Here is a 20,030-nt window from a genome sequence, read left to right on the forward strand (position 1 = left end):
ACATAAAATTAGTACAGCAGCAGTTATTCCTTAACTATCTCCCCCAATAACTACACAGGGAGACTAAGATTTATTAAAATTGCCTTGAGCCAAATACTAAACAATTATTACTCCAAGCTAGTCAGACTTCCTCCCAGACAATATTCCCAACTTGAGTTTTTTCCTCCTTCCTTGGTCCAGCTTTCTTCTCCTGATAATTTTTCGACCTTTCCCCGTGGCTCCCTCCTGTGGCTCCCTCCTTCCCTTCCTGTTTCCTTTCTCTGTTCCTCCTAGCATTGGAAGTCCCACCTTATTCTCTCTCTAAAGCTCTGTACTGGCTCCTTCATTTTTATTGGCAAAGCAGAGAATGAATGTGGAGCAGTGTTTATATAAACTTGAGAAAGGGGCTTTTAAAAATAAACAAAGCAAAGCCATGTCCTGATTGAAACAAGATGTGAGGGCAGGGAGATCAGCGTTTGACTAATCCAAGGGTAAACTTTATACAGTGCACAAAAATTCTGCCTAGAGCCTGGAGAAGCTGTTTTTTAAATTGGATATTTTATTTACATTTCAAATGTTATCTCCTTTCCTGGTTTCCTGTCCTTAAGCCATCCCCCTCCCCTTCTTCTATGAGGGTGTTCCCCCACCCATCCACCCACCCCTTCCTGACATTCCCCTACACTTGGGGGGGGCGGAGTCCAGCCTTGGCAGGACCAAGGACTTCTCCCTTTGGTGCCCAACAAGGCCATCCTCTGCTACATATGCAGATGGAGCCATGGGTCAGTCCATGTGTACTCATGGGTAGTGGCTTAGTCCCTAGGAGCACTGGTTGGTTAGTATTGTTGTTCTTATGGGGTTGCAAACCCCTTCAGCTCCTTTAATCCCTTCTCTAAATCCTACAACAGGGACCCCATTCTCAGTTCAATGGTTGGCTGTGAGCATTCTCCTCTGTATTTGTCATGCTCTGGCAGAGCCTCTCAGGAGACATCTATATTACACTCCTGTCAGCAAGCACTTCTTGGCATCAGCAATAGTGATGGTGTTTGGTGGCTGTATGTATAAGGGCTGGATCTCCAGGTGGAGCAATCTCTGGTTGGACTTTTCTTCAGTCTGTGCTCAACTTTTTGTCCCTGCATTTCCTTTTAGATAGGAGCAATTGTGGGTTAAAATTTGTGAAGGGTGGGTAGCCCTATCCCTCAACCAGAGGCCGTCCTTAACCTCTCAATGGGGTCTTTGCTGTTCTTTTTTCAGCACAAACCAAACATATTACCAACACACTGAATCTATAGAACTAAAGACACGGTAGTTCCTGATCTCTTGGAATTTATCATTTAGATAGAAAAATAATCCATGAAAACAAGTGAATATAATATAATCCCGATGGCTGCTACTAATATTGGGTTTATATGTTCATGATTTGGGAGATTTCAGCTTCTACTTGGCTGTAAAGTCAGCTTCTTTGATTGACTGGTACTCAGTTGTTTGGTTATAAGGTGAGGTTCCAACTTATAGAGGTTGTAGTTCACTATACAGGGAATCTACTTTGGCAAAACTTGTTCAGCTACTGAGGCTAGATTAAGGCAAATCACTTTTGCTTCACTGCTTCTTATTTCCTAAGGGTAAGCAACTATACATTAGTTGTATATGAAAGTGTATGCTTTCAGATATTTTCCTGTAAACTTTGTTAAGGTTCTGCTGTCTCTTGTTTGTGTCAGTAAAACAGATGCAACCTTAACCTCCTGATCCTTCTGCCTCAGCTTTCTGAATACTGAGATTAAAGGTCTGTGAATATGGATGCCTGGTTTCTTAAAAAAACAGAACACAACACAACAAGCAAAACAATCAAGCAACCCCCACATGAATGTAGTGGTACAAGCCTGTAACCCCCACACTTGGGGAGTAGAGGTAGGTGCTCAAGAGGTCAACGCCATCCTCAGCCTCACAGCAAGTTTGAAGTCAGTTTGGACTACATGAGGCCTCATCTCAAAACATTTGTGAAAAATAATCCAAGTAATCTTTTCCTATAAGTATGGATCTATTGTGCTCCTTCTTTATGGCTCTGTGATTCTCTTAACTCTACAAATCTTCTTTTGGTTAACTAGCCCTAGCCCTTTTGATAGAACTGAACTAATTAACTTCTCCTAACATAAAATTAAATAGTTTGCATGTTTCAATTCATTCTTTTTTTTTTGACTTTCAGTTTTAAAAATCTAAGCTTTTGGGTATATATTAGTCTTGTTAATTATATTATATTACTTTTGAAATAAAAATACCCTAAGTATTGGCTCTGATTTCTATAATTATCTTGTTATACTGTAAGGCCTTTTTAATTAATGTTTGTTCTTTGGTTCTAAGAAATTTTTATTGTTTTTCCTATATACTAGTCTACCTTTCTTTTCTTTTGCTTTTGATTTCTTTTTTTAAAAATACTTACATCAAGGACTGACTTTCAGTAGCCTCAAGAAAGCACACAGCTCTGCTACCTGTTACACTCTCTCAGAAGCAAATTGTCTACAAATGGCTTAGCACCAGGATTCAAGAGACTGTAAGTTGTAGCCAGCAAAAATGTAACAGGAAAGAGCTTGTTTCCATCTTTTCCTATCCCCATTTACTGAGATAGCAGGCTCTCTGCCAGCCAAGCATGAGGACCTGAATGTATCCCCAGCCTACACATAAAAAAGATGAGCATAATCATATGTGCCAGTAATCCTAGCACTGGAGTTCAGTGGGTGCCTGGTGTAGCAAGGACTGTCTCAAAAACTAAGGTTCACGGCACCTGAGGACAACACCTGAGGTTGGCCTCTGACCTCTACATGTGTACACAAAATGCACACTCACACATGGACATGAAAACACATCGGATTATCATTCATATATTACCACATATTTACATGTTACCATTTAATACCAGCATGCAGGAATGAATAGTTGGTTAGGTATGCTAGAGGGAAGCAATATATTGGCTATGTTCATGTTGGCTGTATTCACAGAGATAATATCCTTAGATACTCTTTCCATCCCTACCATTATCCATCCATCCATCCATCCATCCATCCCTATCTATCTATCTATCTATCTATCTATCTATCTATCTATCTATCTATCTTAGTGATTAGCAGGTTTCAATTTGCAACTCAAGATTGTAGCTTCACTTTTTGCCTTCCCATTTTTATCTTAAGATATTCATTTGGATACTGAGGAAAGCAAAAGTAAATGTTTGTGTAAGAATCTCCAGTCCCAGTCTAGAGAGATGGTTCAGTGGTTAAGAGCACTGACTGCTCTTCCAGAAGTGCCGAGTTCAAGTCCTACCACCCACATGGTGGCTCACAACCATCTGTAATGCAGTCTGATGCCCTGTTCTGGTGTGTTTGCCAGCTACAGTGTACTAATATAAATTAAATAAAATAAATCTTAAAAAAAGAATCTCCAGTACGTGTAAAATATTAATGTTGATAATCAGCTAAGTTTGTGATCCACCGATGATCTCAGACTATTAGAGTGAACCTAATGTATTTACAGGTATCCTTAAGTGTGGACCAGGGAGACCAGGTAATGTAATATGAGAAAGATTTGTGTGGTCATTCTTAGGTTTGGAAGATGAAAGGGGCAACAGACTAAAAAAACAGTGAGTTGACTCTATAAAGTAAATAAAAAGAAAGATAATATATTTACTAGAACTTCTAGAGGGAAAGATGGACCTGTTATGAACTTGACTTTTAGTCCCATCTCTGTGTTTTGGAACTAAAGAAACAGTATATCTGTGGAGATTACACATTACTAATAAACAAGGACAACAGGAATCTGAGTATTAGAGATTAAGGAGAAAAAGGATATATGAACTTAAGGCAATCACAAACAAGGCATAAATTTTCTGTCTAGCTTTTAAGGTTGATATTATGTCCAAATGATAATTACAGATAATTGTAGGGTTCTTAAAGGGGTTAGACTATGGTATATATGGTGGTACCTTTCTGAAACATTTTCTTTATTCCTAGCAGAGTACAAACTGTCTAGGGCTGTCCTTGATGCTTCAGACAGGCAAGGTTTCTAGATTTCCTTGGAGCTGGCTATTTATTTGGACAATATATAGATTCCTATCTCATTTGTTCCTTCAGGCAAACTTTCGGATGAGCCATGAGACCCTATATTTGGCAGTGAAGCTAATGGATCGCTACCTAATGAAGGCACAATGCGAGAAGAACCATCTACAACTCCTTGGTTCCACTGCCTATATGATTGCAGCCAAGTTTGAGGTGAGTCTGAATTCTCAAGGTCTGGGCAGAACTTATCAAATATCCATCCTAAACAGAGAGTGAATATGGAAATGTATTTGTATATGAAAAAACTTGTGTTTATGCATATCTATAAATTTATCTATATGTGTGTATATACTACACACATATACCCACACACATTTTCTTATCAACAACTTATTTCTTCAAATCTGGAAAGTTGTTGGTTGGCACTGGTGGCATATTTGTCCTGGCATCAGCAAGGTTCACTTATTTAGTCTTTGCAGATCCATTATGGGCAAAGCTGTCTAATTTGATAGGATGTTCTGTTAAAAACTTCCTACTTATTCATGATTTCCTGCCCTCTCCCCAGGCTTTTCTAGTTCCACCACTATGCATCCTTGTCTAGGGGAATATTAATCTGCCCATATAATAAAACAAAGGGATAGTGGAGACAATAGAAAATGGTTTGGTATAGATTATAGTGAGACTAAAATGGTTTAGGGGAAATAGTTATTTTTGAAGTAATAGTATAAAGATAGACAGTATAAAGACAACAGGTCTTTTCTTCATGACGGTAATACATCTAGCTAACCCCTCTCATTCTTTCCTTTATTTAGGTACTTAATGATCTTGTTCAACTCTTTTAAGTTTTCTTCAATTATGTTAGTAGTATCAAACTAGGGTTTAAGAAAAGATAGCAACTTTACTAGGTTTTTTTTTTCTTTTTGAAAGTAGAAGTTTCTATTAACAGGTTCAAAAATTTTGGAGCTATTTTTTTTTCTTTTGGTGTGTCTGCTGGTTCCCATATCTTTCCTTCTCCCTCTCCCTTTCCCTCCCTCCATCTGTCTCTGCCTGTCTATCTGTCTGTCTGCCTCTCTCTCTGTCTGTCTGTCTCTGTCTCTCTATCCCTCCTCCTCCATCTTCTCCCCCTCCACCTGTGTGTGTTTTCTCCCTTCCCCCTGTTACCTACACTTTTCTACCTTCTCTGTTTCTTCCTCTCTATGCCATTTGCCTCTTTGTACTTATCATTAGAGATACTGTCATACATCTTACTTTCAAGGCTGGGCATAGGTAGAGTAAGAAGAAAGGCAAAGAGGACAATGGGCTGCATTTACTGAGCTTTGGAACCAGGAGTACTCTTCTTCTTGTGGTCAGAAGAAAATCTAAGACCTGTGGAGGAAGGATATATTCCCCTTATGGGATTTAGAAATGCTAGAAGACTTTTTAAAAATGATTTGTTTTTATTTCCTAATAATGTGTATATGTCTGTGTGGGTGTCTGAGTTCAGCTATACATGGAGTCAATGGTGTTGTGTGTCTCTGGAGCTGAATTTATAGGCAGCTGTGAACCAGTTGATACGGATGCTAGGAACCAAAGTTAGGTCCTCTGCAATACCAGTAGGTACTTTTAAGTGATGAGCTATTTTTCTAGTCTCTGAAAGAGATTTTTAAATTATAAAAAGTTAATTCAAATGTAATTACATTCTTTATCCATTTCCTTTCCTTCTGCCCCCCAACATCCCATACTTCCTTTCAAATTTATGTCATCTTTTCTTTAATTATTATTGTTATATACATATACATATAAATATACAATCTTCTGAGTTCATTTAATATTGCTTGTATGTATATGATTTCAGGGCTGATCACTTGGTATAGTTATTAACCAAGTCAGGGTACTATCTCTGAGAAGACTGATTCTCCCTCTCTTAGCAGTTAATAGGTTGCCTGTAATTCCTTGTATAGAAGTAGGGCTTGAAACATTTTCTGCTTCCACATTAGTGTATTGGTTGGTGTTGCCATTGTTCAGGTTTTGTTTAGACAGCCATACTGGTGATATTTCGTGGATGTATCTTTCCTGTCATTTGTAGATGCAGCTCACAGCAGCTTCCCTAGTGCTGTGTATTTCAGAATGTTTATATCCACTTTCCTGCAGTGTTTCCTAAGCCTTAGGTGCGGGTGTTGTCTTGTACTTATACCAACTGGGTGTAGCTACCCTGTGATCATTTGCTTTCTGCATCTTGACCATTTATGTTTCTCTGATGCTCTCCACCTCCTTCACAATAAAACTTCTTCATGAAAGGTGGGGATTACACTTATCTATAGGTATAGGACTAAGTTTTAGAATGCAGTTGGGAATTAGGTTTAGTGAAGCACCTCGAGCCCTGGGATCTTGGATAAGTTTCCAGGACCAGGCGTTGTTTTCTTCCTGTTGAGGTGGGAGGCCTTAAGTCTAATTAGACAGCTGCTGGTTACCACCAAGATAGGTATGTCGCTATCGTACCATAAGGGATATCTTGCTATGTTTGTCATTGTTGTGGGTTACAAGTATCATAGCTGGATAAGACTATTGATTTCTTCTGGTACTGTGAAAACTAGACTTCAAGGCCAGATCCATCTCAAATTCTCATCCAAAGCTGTATATTTCCAAAGTGTGTGATGTGTTCAGCAATAGATACTTTCTCTCAATCTCTGGAGCCACCCAAGGGTAACGACAGCAGCTTATATTGTCTTGGGAGTCTTGTGGACTACCCTGACTAACAGCTTGAAAAGAAGTTTCTCCTGCCTGGTTCTGAGAAGTTTGGGAGATAATCTATGGCTTTTGGTGGAGCATTTCAAAACAACTGACAATAAATGCTAGAGATGATATGGGGAGAGGAAAGAATGAAAATTGGTGCAGCCATTCTGTTATTAAGCTTGAAATCTCCTCAAATATCTAAAATAAATGAACCAAATGACCCACCTCTACGACTCCTTGTCATATATCCTAAAGACTTGACATTCCTACTGCACAAATAACGTCTTTAGCAATGTGTATGTGCTTCTATTCAGAATAGTTAAGAAATGGAAACACTCTAAATGTCTTTCAATAGATGATTAAATATATTATACGATAGAATAATATTCAGCTGTGAAGAAAAATGAATTGTGAAAATTGGAGATAAATGGATGGGACTAGAAATTAGTATATTGAGTGAGGTATCCAAGGCTAAGAGAGATAAATGCCATGTGTTCTCTGATTTGCTGCTTTTTAACTCCAAATCGTCAGCTGTGAATATATCCTGGAGTAACTGCAGAAAACAGGAAAGTAAAGATGGGACATGGGAGGAGGGAGCAAGGATGGGGATATCATGATGCAGGTGAGCCAAAAGACTTGTTAAGGGAGCTGTGGAATTAGGATGCTTGTGGGAAACGGAACAAGTAATATGGGGTTATGTGAACCCAATGACTCCATAAAGGGAGGAGGGATGGAAGGAGAGGAAGAGAGAGGAGAGAAGGACAGCAAGGAGGTAAAGAGAAAAGTAAGGCTGGAGTGGACAGTGAGCTCTAGGTTGAATAAAAACATCAAGGGTTTTTTATATCCTTATGATTTTCTCAAAGCAGTGTTCAATCTCTAAAGAACAGGGAGGGGATGGGAAGGCATTCTCGGCACAGTGGTACGCACAGCACACTTGAACTCCCAGCTCCTCCCCATCCTGCCATGTATACTTTCCCTACCTGTAGCTCATCTTTCTTTGGCTTCCTTCCATTCCTTTCTCATAGCAGGCTCTGTCTCTCTTTATTCTGAGTTCTGATTCTCACCCATCAGGAAGGCACATTCCTCCTTTCAGATGCTATTACATGTTAAGCTGTTTGTTAGCATTGTAAGTGACCATAACCTTTAGCCCTGCCCGCTGCCTGATGTTGGTAGAATTTAGGTCAGGGAAGTCTTCTCTTTTTTCTGTTTTCCTTTTTTTTTGTTTGTTTGTTTGTTTTTCTGTTGAGCCATTCAGATGAACTAAAACTGGCTCAGATCTACCCCGAAAGTCTATGTGTATGTAGAACTGTGGTCAACTCCTGCTTATCCCTCACTTCTTTCCCTCTTTTTCTTTTATCATAATTAGAGACTAAAAGGATGTCTACTTGGGTGATTGTCTCTCTTTCCATCCACAGGAATCCTATCCCCCTTCCCTAACAGAGTTCCTGTACATTTGTGAAGATCTTTATCCAAAGAGTGAGATGGTGTCCTTGGAAAGAAACATCCTGAAAACTCTCAACTTTGACATCAATATTCCCATTGCATATCATTTTCTACGTAGATATGCTTCGGTAACGGGGAAGCACAGCTTAGTTATTTTGACTTCTGGATTATTTTTTCTATATCCAGAGTGTTTGACAGACTTCTAGGTGAAAGGTTATCAGATATTTGGTGGGGGGGGTGCACATCATAGATTTTTGTGGTGTAGCTATAAGGTTTTAGAATAGGAGCAAAATAGGGGGTGAGGTAAAAATATCCTTTGATCGGGAAAAGATGAATTCATTTTGGGAAATGTTGGCAATCTTATTTTCCTTAGTTGGATATTGGTTATGGGGGAAGATCAAATTTTTCATTGTGTCCTTCAATTGTTTTCTATATGTTTTTATGTGTGCTATAAGTTAAAATTTTTTTCAAACATAAGAAGGATTGGAATGTTTTGGAGCATGAACTATATCCTGGAGTAGGACTATGTGCAGAGTCACAGTTGGGAGACTTTGACCCATCAAAAAATGAGTCAAAAGGTATATACTTGGTAGTTTAGGAGCTGTAAAGATCTCAAAGACCCATGCTAGTATCATAAGCTTCTCCTAGAGTATCTGTACTTCTGTAGGCAGGAGTCTGCAAAACGGCTGATGGTAGCAGGAGAAATGCATTGTTCAAGCAGAGAGCCATGTAGACTAGGGATGAGATAACTTGAAAGGCATTCTTCATCCTGTTACTATTTTTAGGAATTGATTGCTAACCATTCTTCTTGTTTCCTTTAGTGCATCCATGCTAGCATGAAGACACTAACCTTATCCCGCTTCATCTGTGAGATGACCCTGCAGGAATATGACTATATCGACGAGAGGCCTTCAAAGCTAGCTGCAGCCTCCTTCATCTTGGCCCTCTATATGAGGAATCTCAAGGATTGTGTAAATGGATGGGGTGGCTTGGTCCCTAAGTTCTAAGTTCAAATCCCCAGCACGCATGTAAAAAGCTACATGTAACTAGGCTTGATTGTGCTCCTATAACCCCTTCTCCCTCTCCCCCACCCCATGTGTGTGTGTGTGTGTGTGTGTGTGTGTGTGTGTGTGTGTGTGTTAGAGGAGGTGGGGGTATCAAAACAAGAAAATCATTAGGAATTTGCTGGCTGCCAGCCTCACTTGAGGTTCAGTGAGACACTCTGTTTGAAAGTGATAAGGTGGACAATGATAGAGCAGGACACACAGGTACACACACACACACACACACACACACACACACACACACACACACACACACACACACACACCAAAACTATTGGAGTAAATTTGGAGTAAATGCTTATGATGAGTCGGAGATAGGGTGAAAATTAGGACTGTGGGAACTTCATGTAACAGACAGAACTGCATTCCTATGGCTTAACACATGAACAACTAATGGGCAAGTAATTATAATAATTACTTTCAGATACTTAGAATTTCTTAGGTAGCACTCTTTGCTTTAAACAGAACCTCTCACAAATACCAAAATTGCAAAACAGACCACTGTGAAGTCACTCTGACTGTCAGGGGCTATGGTGGGCTCACTATCCTTTACCCCAATCCATTCCTGTGCCTTACAATACCCTTAGAAGAGCTGTCCTCTTAAGGTGCTTGTTAGACTAGAGTTTGAGAAACACTGACCCAAAGATAACAGGCTAATGCAAGGATCTGTCCATGTGGATAACAGGTCATGCTGTATTGCTTCTACCTTTCAAGTAGAAAGCCTCCAAACACTTGTAGACACCTCTAATTAAAATTCATATTTGATCCTTTCTTCAATTTTATAAAACATTGTAGAGAAAATTTACTTTGAAAACTTTGAATTCTTATATATGTGTAACATATAATCAAAGTAGAGACAATATGGTAACAATGCAGTTTTTGAACCATTTCTAAAGAGCTGAGCAAACCTTTGAACACTGAGAAAATGCCACATAGACAATTGGGTGAACTGCCACCAGATGTATTTTTTTTTCTAGCAGTTTTAAGTGTTTCATGTTTCTACCGATCTTTTGCATTATAACTGGAGTAAGAGTAAATCTCAAAATTGTTTTATTTCCATTTACCTAATTACTGGGGATGATGAACATTTTTGAGGTGTTTTTCACCATTTTTTTTTCTTCTTTTGGGAATACTCTTCTGGTCCCAAGCCCTTTTTTTGAATGAGACATTTGTTTTTGGCTAGTTGTTTTTTGACTTCTTTACATATTCTGGATGTTAATCATCTGTTCGAGGTCTATCTGGCAAAGATTATCTTCCATTCTGTGGCTTCCTCTTCTTCTAGGTGATTATTTCTTTGTTTGTACAGAAGCCTTTTAGTTTTATGAAGTTATGCTGTCAGTTGCTGGCCTTAATATGGGGGCAAGTAGAATCCTATTCAGGAAGTCCTTTCCTACACACTTATATTGTATAGTGCGTTACCTCTCTTTTCTTCTAGAACTCTTGATGTTCTAGGTTTCATGTTTAGGTATTTGATATGTTTCAAGTTATCTTTTGGGCAAAGTGACAAGTATGGGTCCTTCTGCATGTGGGTAGTCAGTTTTCCCAGAATCATTTGTTAAGGTTTTTTCTCTAATTTATGTTTTTGGCATCTTTTTCAAATATTAACTGGTTGATGTTATGTGTACTCACATTTGTGTCTTCAATATCATTACTGGTCTACATGTCTGTTTTTGTGATATTATTACTATTGCTCTGTTATATATCTTAATAACTTCAGTGTAATTCCTTCAATGCCGTTCTTCTTTCGGGATTATTTTGCCTTTCTGGGGCCTTTTGTGATTTCATATGAATTTTAGGATTTTTATTTTTCTGTTTCTGTGAAGAATGAAATTGAGGATTCTGATTTGGATTGCACTCAGTCTGTAAATGGCTTTAGTAAAATGAGTCATTCTCACAAAATTAATTCTACCAATCCATGAGTGTGCAATATCTATGTTCTAGTGTCTATCTGTATCATTCTTCAGAGTTTTCACTGTAGAGTTCTTTACTTCCTTGAGTAGGTTTGTTTCTAAATACTTCGTTTTTTTGTAAAACATTGTCAATGAGAGTATTCATAATCTTTTCCCTAATGTCTGTTGATAGTGTTAGAAAAACTGCTGATTTATAAAAGTTGATTCTTTATTGTACCATATTGCTGAATTTATTTAACATTTCTAGTAGTTTTCTGGTAGAATTTTTAAGTTCTCTAATATATACTATCATATCATCTGCAAATAAGTATAGTTTGACATTTTATTTCCTCATTTGTATTCCTGTAATTTTTTGTTTTATTGCTTTAGCTAGCATTTTGAATACAGTATTAAAAACAAGTGTTTCATTTTGGACTCCAGTGGGATTGTTTCAAGATTTTCTTCATTTAGGATGGTGGTGGCTATGGTTTCTCATATATAGCTTTTTTATTGTGTTGAAGTATGTTCCCTTTAGCCTGACATTCTCTAAGACAGAGCTTAACCTTCCTAATGCTGTGACCCTTCAATACAGTGCCTCAGGCATGGTGACCACAGCCATAAATTTGTTTTAGTTACTACTTCATAACTATAACTTTGCTACTGTTATGAATAGTAAGGTAAATATCCGATATGTAACCATTGTGAAAGGGTCATTCACACACACACCCCCACCCAGTACAAAGGGGTCACAACCCATCATTTGAGAACTGCTACTTTAGGACTTTCATCCTGAAGTTGTGTAGGATTTTGAAAGAGGTTTATTCAGCGTTTATTGACATGCAAATGTTGAACAGTCCTTTAATTTCAGGGATAGTTAAATTTGGTCAAGATGTATAATTTTTTGATGTATGTCTATATTCTTTTTGCGGGTATCTTATTGAGTATTTTTGAGTATGTTCATCAGGGTATTGGCTTTTTTGTATTGTGCAGTTACCTTGTTTGTATACTTGAGTGTTATTGTTTTCATGGAAGTAATTTGGGAGTGTTCCTTCTGGTTCTGGTTTTTTTTTTTGACTATTTTAAGAAATATTAGTTGTATATCTGTGAATGTCTGGTAGAAAGAATTCCATGGTGAGTCCATGTGCCTCTGGACCTTTTTGAGGAGGTGCTGAGAGGCTTTTTGTTATTTTAATTTCTCATTTGTTATGGATCTATTCAGATATTTGATTTTTGGGCTTAATTTTAGTGGTTTGGCTGAATATAGAAACTCACCCATTTGTTTTAGGTTTTTCAGCTTAATAGAGCACAGGTTTTTTTTTTTTTTTAAAGTATTTCCTTAATAACACTGAATTCTCTGGTATCTATTGTAGTATTTCCTGTTCATTTCTGATTCAGGTCTTTTTTTCTTTGATTAGTTGTTCCAAGGGCCTACCAATCTTGTTTTATCTTCTAAAACAAAATACAAAAATAAACAAACAAAAACCCCAAAAACATTTTTAAGTTCGATGCTTATTTGTATTATTTTTGTTTTTTTTCTTTTTCTTTTTCATTGGTTTCTGCACTGATTTTTTTGTTGCCATAGACTAAGTTTTATGATTAGTTCTAAGAAGTGTTTTCCTTTTTGATATCTTCTTTGACTCATTAATCATTAAGCAATGTGTATGTAACTTAATATCCCTGACTTTGCATAATTACTAGAGAGGTTCTTTTTTTTTTTCTCTCTCAATTTTAAGTTTTATTTCATTGTGGTCAAATTGGATATAAGGAGTGATTTCAATCTTTTTGAATATTGAAAGATCTGTTTTGTGCCCCAGGATGTGACCAATGTTAGAGAAGCTTCCATATGCTGCTGAGTAGAATGTAGGTATTCTTAAGTACTTGGGTAGAATATTCTCTATATATCTGTATTTGATATAGGCTGTCATTTATTTCTAATAATTTTCTGTTTAGTTCTTATGCAGATGACTTGTCTATTGGAGAAAGTGGGATATTGAAGCCACCTATCATTGTTATTATTGGGTTATAAAGTTAATCTGTATTTAAATACAGCAGTAACTTTTCTTAAATGAAATTGTGTACCCCAAGGTTTGTCGCATATATAGGATAATAATGTCTTTTTTTTTGTCTACTGTTCCCTTGATTGGAATGAATTGCTCCTTTTTATCTCTTCTGATTACTTTTAGTGTGGAGTCTGTGTTGTTAGGTATTAGAATAATAATCTTTCCTTGCTTCTTGCTCCAACTTGAGTAGAGTACTTCTATCTTTAATTCAAAGTGCTGGCTATCTTTAAAGATGTGTTTCTTGAAGACAATAGGTGGATTTGGTTTCTTCTGTTCAGCTAGCCAGTGTTTTTGATTGGAAAATTAAGGCCATTGATATTTAAAGTTATTTTTGAAATGTTTGTTAATTGTGGTCATTGTGTTGTTGATTTTGGAGTTGTTGTTTGTGTGTCAAGCAGTATTTTGTATCTTAGTCATTATGGCTTTGTGTTTCTGTCCTCAGTTTCTTGACTATGCTCATTGCTCTTTTCAGCCCCAAATATTGTTTCCTATGTTTTCTTTACATTTGCTTTGTTGGAGATATTTTAAAAGATGTTTGTGTCTTGGAAAGTCTGTCTTTCTCCTTTAAATATAGCAGATATTTCTTTTGAGTATGGTAAGATGAAGGATCATGTTCTTTTGGGAATTTGAAGCATTATTCCAGGTTCTTCTGGTTTTCAAATTTCATTGAGAAGTCAGCTGTAATTCTCATGGATTTTCCTTTATATGCGACTTCAGTTTTTGTTTTTGTTTTCCTTGTAGCTTTTAATACTTTTCTGTTGTTGTTGTTGTTGTTCAAAGTATTTTTTAAATTATATTTTAACTTTATCTCACAACATACTAGGTTTCTATATGGCTTTTCATATATTATTAGTTTTAGTTAACTAATTCCCTCACACTTAATTTCCTTCACCCCTACCACCATCCTCATTTAAAGCTTTTTATCCTCAGCATCCCTCCCATCTACTTTCATATATTTCACTCTCTGCCCACACTAAAAGGTAATTTTTAAGCTCAGTCTTGAAAGATGAATAGAAACTCACGAGAGGAGATATTTAATGTGGACAAAGTATTAACTGAAAAGATGTGAAGGCACTAAAGGAATGCATATGACATGTTTGGGATAAAATTCTAAAGCCTATTCTTTGCTCTTTAGTGGATTTTAGCATCCATGAACTAATTAGGGCTAGTTAATTAGGACTCATATAAATGATAACACTTGAACATAATCATCTTTGAAGTTTGTGCTTAAAATTATTCTTTTAGGTGCTAGCCTATAATTTTTAGTCAGTATCTGTACTGTATGAGTATTTGAAATGTGTTGAGTATCTCCCTGCCTAAACCAGAGATGGGACGTTTGGACTTGAAAAACAGTGTTGGAGTCAAGGGTATACTTCCAATAATAGAAATTAATGTTCATTCTTCTTTTTGCCAGGTTCCTTCACTGGAATATTCCACTGGCTACCAGCTGGCTGAACTCCATATCTTGGTCAGGAAGCTAAACCATTTGCTGAACTTCCGATCCCGTACTGTGCTCAAAAATGTGTTTGAGAAGTACTCTGAAGAGTAAGTACCAAACTGCAGTTAAAGAGGACTTTATACTCATTCATAAGAAACCTTGAAAACAGTGGGCCTAGACAAATCTCAGTTTAAAAAGAGGATTCAGAAACTTTACACCTTCCTTTCTACCTACAGTTAAAGACAGATAGGAAGCCAGAGGCTCTAATGTGCTATTTCTTCTGTGGAGCCTGTTTTTCTTTGGCTTATTTTCCTCTAAGCAGACCACTCTTCCTTTTGCAGGACCTACTTTGAAGTCGCCAAAATCCCTCCTTTGAGCATGAAAGATCTAGAGGATCTTTTGGATTGTGCATTATTCAGCTGAGGACCTCTGATAGCAGCTGTCAGGGCTGGGCAGACATACACATAGGATGCATATATTCCTTTATCTTATGCTTGTTAACTTTTCATTAATATTTTTCTCTATTTTACTAAACTGATAGTTGTGGAAACTTAAAAATTTTAAATAACTTTTATGAAAGAAAAGAAATTGTTTTGTTATATTTGTTTAAAAAATTAATAAAATACAATGTTTACTAGAATGACTCATGTCCCCTCTTATTGCTGAGGCACCCCATGCATAGCCCAAGAAGGTTATTTTCCAACCTAGTAAAGCCTATTTCAGGATCTGACTTACCCAGTTTCTCCTCAGAGGAGGAGGAATTCACCTTGGTGTGAACTATTAAGAGAGTCTTTAGAAGGATCATCCTGGAGAGTAGTGCTCAATCCAAAATGGGCCCCTAATTCTCCTCCCCAGGCAGGCCTCAAAAGCTCAGAGCCAGAGCAACTGATAGTATGTTAGAACAAATACTTAATAGTTTCAATCTCAGATACTTTATTTGAATTTGCTTCAGTGGTAAAAAGTGGAGAAATAAGCCCTTCAAGAGGTAGCTCTTTACCATCTATATTTGAAAACGAAAACAACACTAGAATCTTTTTTGAACCTTATTGTCTGCCAAAAGAAGACATTTTTTTCTTTTTTTCGGAGCTGGGGACCGAACCCAGGGTCTTGCTCACTAGGCAAGCGCTCTACCGCTGAGGTAAATCCCCAACCAAAAGAAGACATTTTTAATTATAAAATCAAGGTTTTCTATAAATGCAAGCATCAAACAATTATCCAATCTTTCTTCATAAAATTGCAAGAAGTCCTTTCCTCCTCCTTGCCTAATCTCTGATATGATGTGTACTGAAGCAGTTACTTTGTTAGGAAAGGAATTAAGCATCCCCTATGCCAAAAGCCTTTTTCTCAGTCCCACCTCTAGAGTTTTCTTACAATCTGTCAAGTAATGTCTGCAACAGCAGAAGACTATTGGAACTCTTATCTTTCTTCTTTTTTGATGATACTAGTAATTGAATCTGGGCTATCATCTGTAGGCAAATATGCCAACCATTGAACTACATTTACAGCTGAATAAAATTCCATTATGCATATGTACTACATATTCATTTTCCATTCACCAGTTAAGAGACATGTAGGCTGATTCCATTTCTTAGCGTCTATGAATAGAGAAGCAATGTGTATAGATATACAAACACCTCTGTTGGGAGATACAGGCTTTGGCTGTATGTGTAACTGGACTTTTGGCTACCTTATTGGACTTTTTTCCCTCCCACCCTTCTCTACTCTTCCCACTCCTACTGTACATAGCTATCGTGTTGCTTGTTTCTGTTGATGAAGATTCATGGCATGATTCACAGACCAGCAGGATGAGGTGCCGTTTAGTTGCCAAAAGTTAGAGTACCATCTAAATGGCCCAAAACTTCCTTTTCTCTCTCCTCCATAAAAATGTTTGAAAAAATAATGGGGAGAGGGTTCTGAAGAAGGGATAGAATCAGATAAACCCTGCTGTTGTAATGATGGTCAGATAAAAAAGAGCCAGGGGGAGCTCCTATCCCCAAACCCCAGGCATTGGGGATCTTAGGCAGTAAATCCACAGAAGCAAAGCAAAAAAGTTTCTAAATAAGATCCAAGTGTTGCAGAATATCACTGTGGGTGGGGGCAATAGAGGCAGGTAGAGAAAAACTGGATTAGGTCTAGAGTGTCCTGAATAGAGTTCGTAAAGGGTGTCTGAGGTCTTGACACCAACCATTTGCAAGTCCTTCAGGAAAGAGTAAAAGAAAGGAAGCATTGGTGTCAGTTCCATCTAACTGTTCCGTGATGGAACAGAGATTAAGTAGGTTTTAGTGTCAGGGTTACCATTATATGGGAAGGGAGGTGGGTTTGTGGTACTTTCAACTTCTTGAAATCCACATGTGTGTGAGAGTAGCTTCCATGGCCAGTTTATTGTCTATATTAGAATCCAGAAAAATATATTGTCTATCCTTTTGGTGTCCCCTGCAGTGGACTATTGAGAGAGTTGCACATAGCAATGCTTTCCCTAGTAGTTTCTGAGTATTATTGGTAATGGATTTTCCTCTTTGTGTTTGGAATCTCCCTGTCTTCAGATTAGAATGCTGTAGTGGATAGTTATAGGTATACTTGCAGTCAATATAAATGTCAACTGGTTTATTTTTTGGCTATGGGGAAGGCCGTTATGAGAGCTGTCAATTCTGCCTATGGAGAAGTGGTATGGGGAGGAATGGACTTGGTTGTCCTCAATGACAGTTGTGTGAGTTAAGATATGAGGGCATCATTGAATAATGGCATATCCAACTGCTCATGGGAGTTTTCTTGTTGTTGTTGTTGTTGTTTTGTTGTTGTTGTTGTCGAAGCTGCCATCTATGAACTAGTCTGTGGCCTGTGGGGAAGGATAATTGACAATACATGAGAAGGGATTCATGGTGAGATATAGGCTCTTAGAGGATGAGTGAGAGGGGATGATAATGAGTTTATGGCTAAAGAGATGGCAGGAAAAGAATAACTGAGTTGAGTGTAAGGGAGGGCTCAAACATGAGGATGGGGTCCAGAAGAAAAGTATAGGTGTTTCTGCTAGAAGTGAAGAGTGTCCTGGGACTCGAAAGCCCAAGAACTACACAGCTCTGGGGAGAAGGAATCCCAATGGAAGGGCATTCCGAGACACAGGAACTCAGGCACCTTACAACTCTGAGGTGGGAAAGCGTCCCGAGGGAAGGATATCCTGAGATACAGGAGCTCAGGAAGCACACATTTCTGATGGGAAGTCCCCTCAACAGAGGCATTGCAGCTCCCAGGGGAGGATATCCCCAGCTGGGCTGAGGAGCTCAGGAGCCTCAGCCCCATTACAGTTCTTTGTTTCTTCCCTTCTTCTCTTCATTGCTTCTTGGTTTCTTCTGATGAGAAAGTCACACCAGGCAGCAAATCTCATAAGAGAGATTTATTGGACAGTCCAGGGTGTGGAAGGTTGAATCCAGGGAGGGCTGCCCTGTGCTCCTGGGAGCAGACAGCTCAGGGCTTCAATTGGTTTCTTAGGAGAGTGGAGCTTTTCAGGGCAGAGATTTCCAGATGGAGGCCTGATCTTGGGGAGCTCAGGGATTGGTGGCTTTTCTTCAACCCCTTTGGGTTAGGGTGGGAAGTCCTTGGCTGCAGACAGCTTTGGCTGAGGCACCATCTCTGGAGCTGCCTGGCGAGGCTGGAGAGGAGGTGCACCACCATGGACAGCTCCAGGGACAGCTGCAGGCTGAAGAGGTGTAGTGGTACCCTATTAACAACAATAGGCACTTTGACAGCTCCTGTGGAAGCATCTTACCGCAGCTGTAGGCTGGGGCAAGAAGGAGGGGACTGCCACCACTTTCACAGATTTTTTTGGGCCACTGTTTAGGTACTACAAAGGTGTGGGAGAAGTGTACCTGAAATTGGGGTAAGGAGAGGAAGGCTTGATGATTTAGGGGATCCCTGAGTGAATGTGAATTGAATACATGAAACTGGATGTAGAGTCAAATATTGTTAGCTTCTGGAATCAGGAGTGCAGGACAGCCAAACTCTATAAGGGCCAGCCTTTCATGATCATATCTGGTCCCTTTGACAAATGAGCTACAGGAGAATAAATATCTCTTGTCTTTTGAAAAAATACTGTTAGCTCTTATCTCTGATCCAATTGAAGGAAAAGCAAGAAGGGTCTGAGGGTATCCAGGAGCTTCAGGGTAGAGGCCAGGATAGAGAGAGGATTTAAACTGGTCTGTGGGTCTCTGGTGAGACTGTGGAGATAGGAGAGATTCCTCTACAGACTTTTAGAGGCCTCATAGAAGGAGTGTGTTATATATGAAAAATTAGGTATCCAGATATGGAAAAAGTTTAAAAGGTCTAGCAAAGCCACAAGTTCTCCCTTTGTCTTGGATAAGGGGTATACTACCAGCTCCTGAGTCCAAGAAGTGGGGATGGAGTGGCTCCTAGAGAGAGTAAGTGGCCTAGGTAGTGAACGGTGTCGGTACAGACCTGTGACTGCTCTCCGGATACCCGATAGCTCCAGGAACCCAGAGCATTGAGGAGAGTTGTGGATTAGCAAAGCTTGTCTTGGTCTGTTGGACTAGAGAGGATAAGGCCATCCTCATATTGCAGAAGGAAACTAGGAAAACTGTCAAGGGAAGCTAGGTCATTTTGCAGGACTTGACCAAAGAAGGAGATGGATGTCCTGGAATCCCTGGTGTAGGACTGTCCAGTATACTAAAAAAAAGGTATCTTTTAAGTAAACAATCCTTTCTTAGGGATGGTAGGGACTATACCTTTGTTGATTTTTCTAGAGTCTTGTTATTTGCTTTTGTTGTTGTTTCTTGGTTATTTTACCCCCAGGATAGGTGGGTTATGAGAGTAGTGTGTGGGAACTAGGAGTCTTTTCAGAATGAGTTGGTGAATTGGGGGTTGGTCTTATTAAGCTTCTCCATGTTTTGTGGATAGGGAGGATTGTACTCGTCTTATGTAGGAGGAAAGGTCTTTCAGAGAGACAAGGTCAGAAGAGTGATGGTAGACTGTGGAAGGATTAGCAGTATCCTATGCTGTAGTGTGAAGAGAGGGTAACATAGGATGAGAAGGGGTTTAGGAGACGCTATCTTATTACCTGAGTCATGTCCCATTGGTAAAGAGAAAGATGGAAGTTGTTTCCAGGCAGATGCTTATAATTCAAAGTGTTGAGCCACCATGCCATTTGCCAGGTAGTTCCAGTTGGAGTTGACTGTGGGAGTTGTATCTCCTCCCCTGCAATTTTTTCATTTACCTGGTGCAGCCTATCTAACATAGTCTTGGGTCACCTTCCAGATATGTGATTTTTTTTATCTGCTGTTACAGTGGATGTAAGTATGTAATAAATGCCCTGCCATGTGAGTAAACCTGGCAGAGTCTGATAAAATTTCTTTTGTAATTTTTTTAACATTTTTTTCTGAGAAGGACCACAGTTT

The 20,030-nt window shown here is 38.6% G+C and overlaps 1 protein-coding gene across 1 annotated transcript in view; it reads left to right on the forward strand.

Moving 5' to 3' along the window:
• The window catches only part of Ccnb3 (cyclin B3), a 50,971-nt gene extending 35,923 nt beyond the window's left edge, over nt 1-15,048 (forward strand). Inside the window, exons 9-13 of the mRNA XM_032890387.1 lie at nt 4,095-4,232; nt 8,147-8,302; nt 8,996-9,145; nt 14,602-14,732; nt 14,967-15,048. Of these exons, the coding sequence (XP_032746278.1) occupies nt 4,095-4,232; nt 8,147-8,302; nt 8,996-9,145; nt 14,602-14,732; nt 14,967-15,048 (657 nt within the window). The remainder of the gene's footprint in view (nt 1-4,094; nt 4,233-8,146; nt 8,303-8,995; nt 9,146-14,601; nt 14,733-14,966) is intronic.
• Nucleotides 15,049-20,030: the final 4,982 nt, after the last annotated feature.

Source organism: Rattus rattus, chromosome X, assembly GCF_011064425.1.
Source record: "Rattus rattus isolate New Zealand chromosome X, Rrattus_CSIRO_v1, whole genome shotgun sequence".
Taxonomy (NCBI): domain Eukaryota; kingdom Metazoa; phylum Chordata; class Mammalia; order Rodentia; family Muridae; genus Rattus; species Rattus rattus.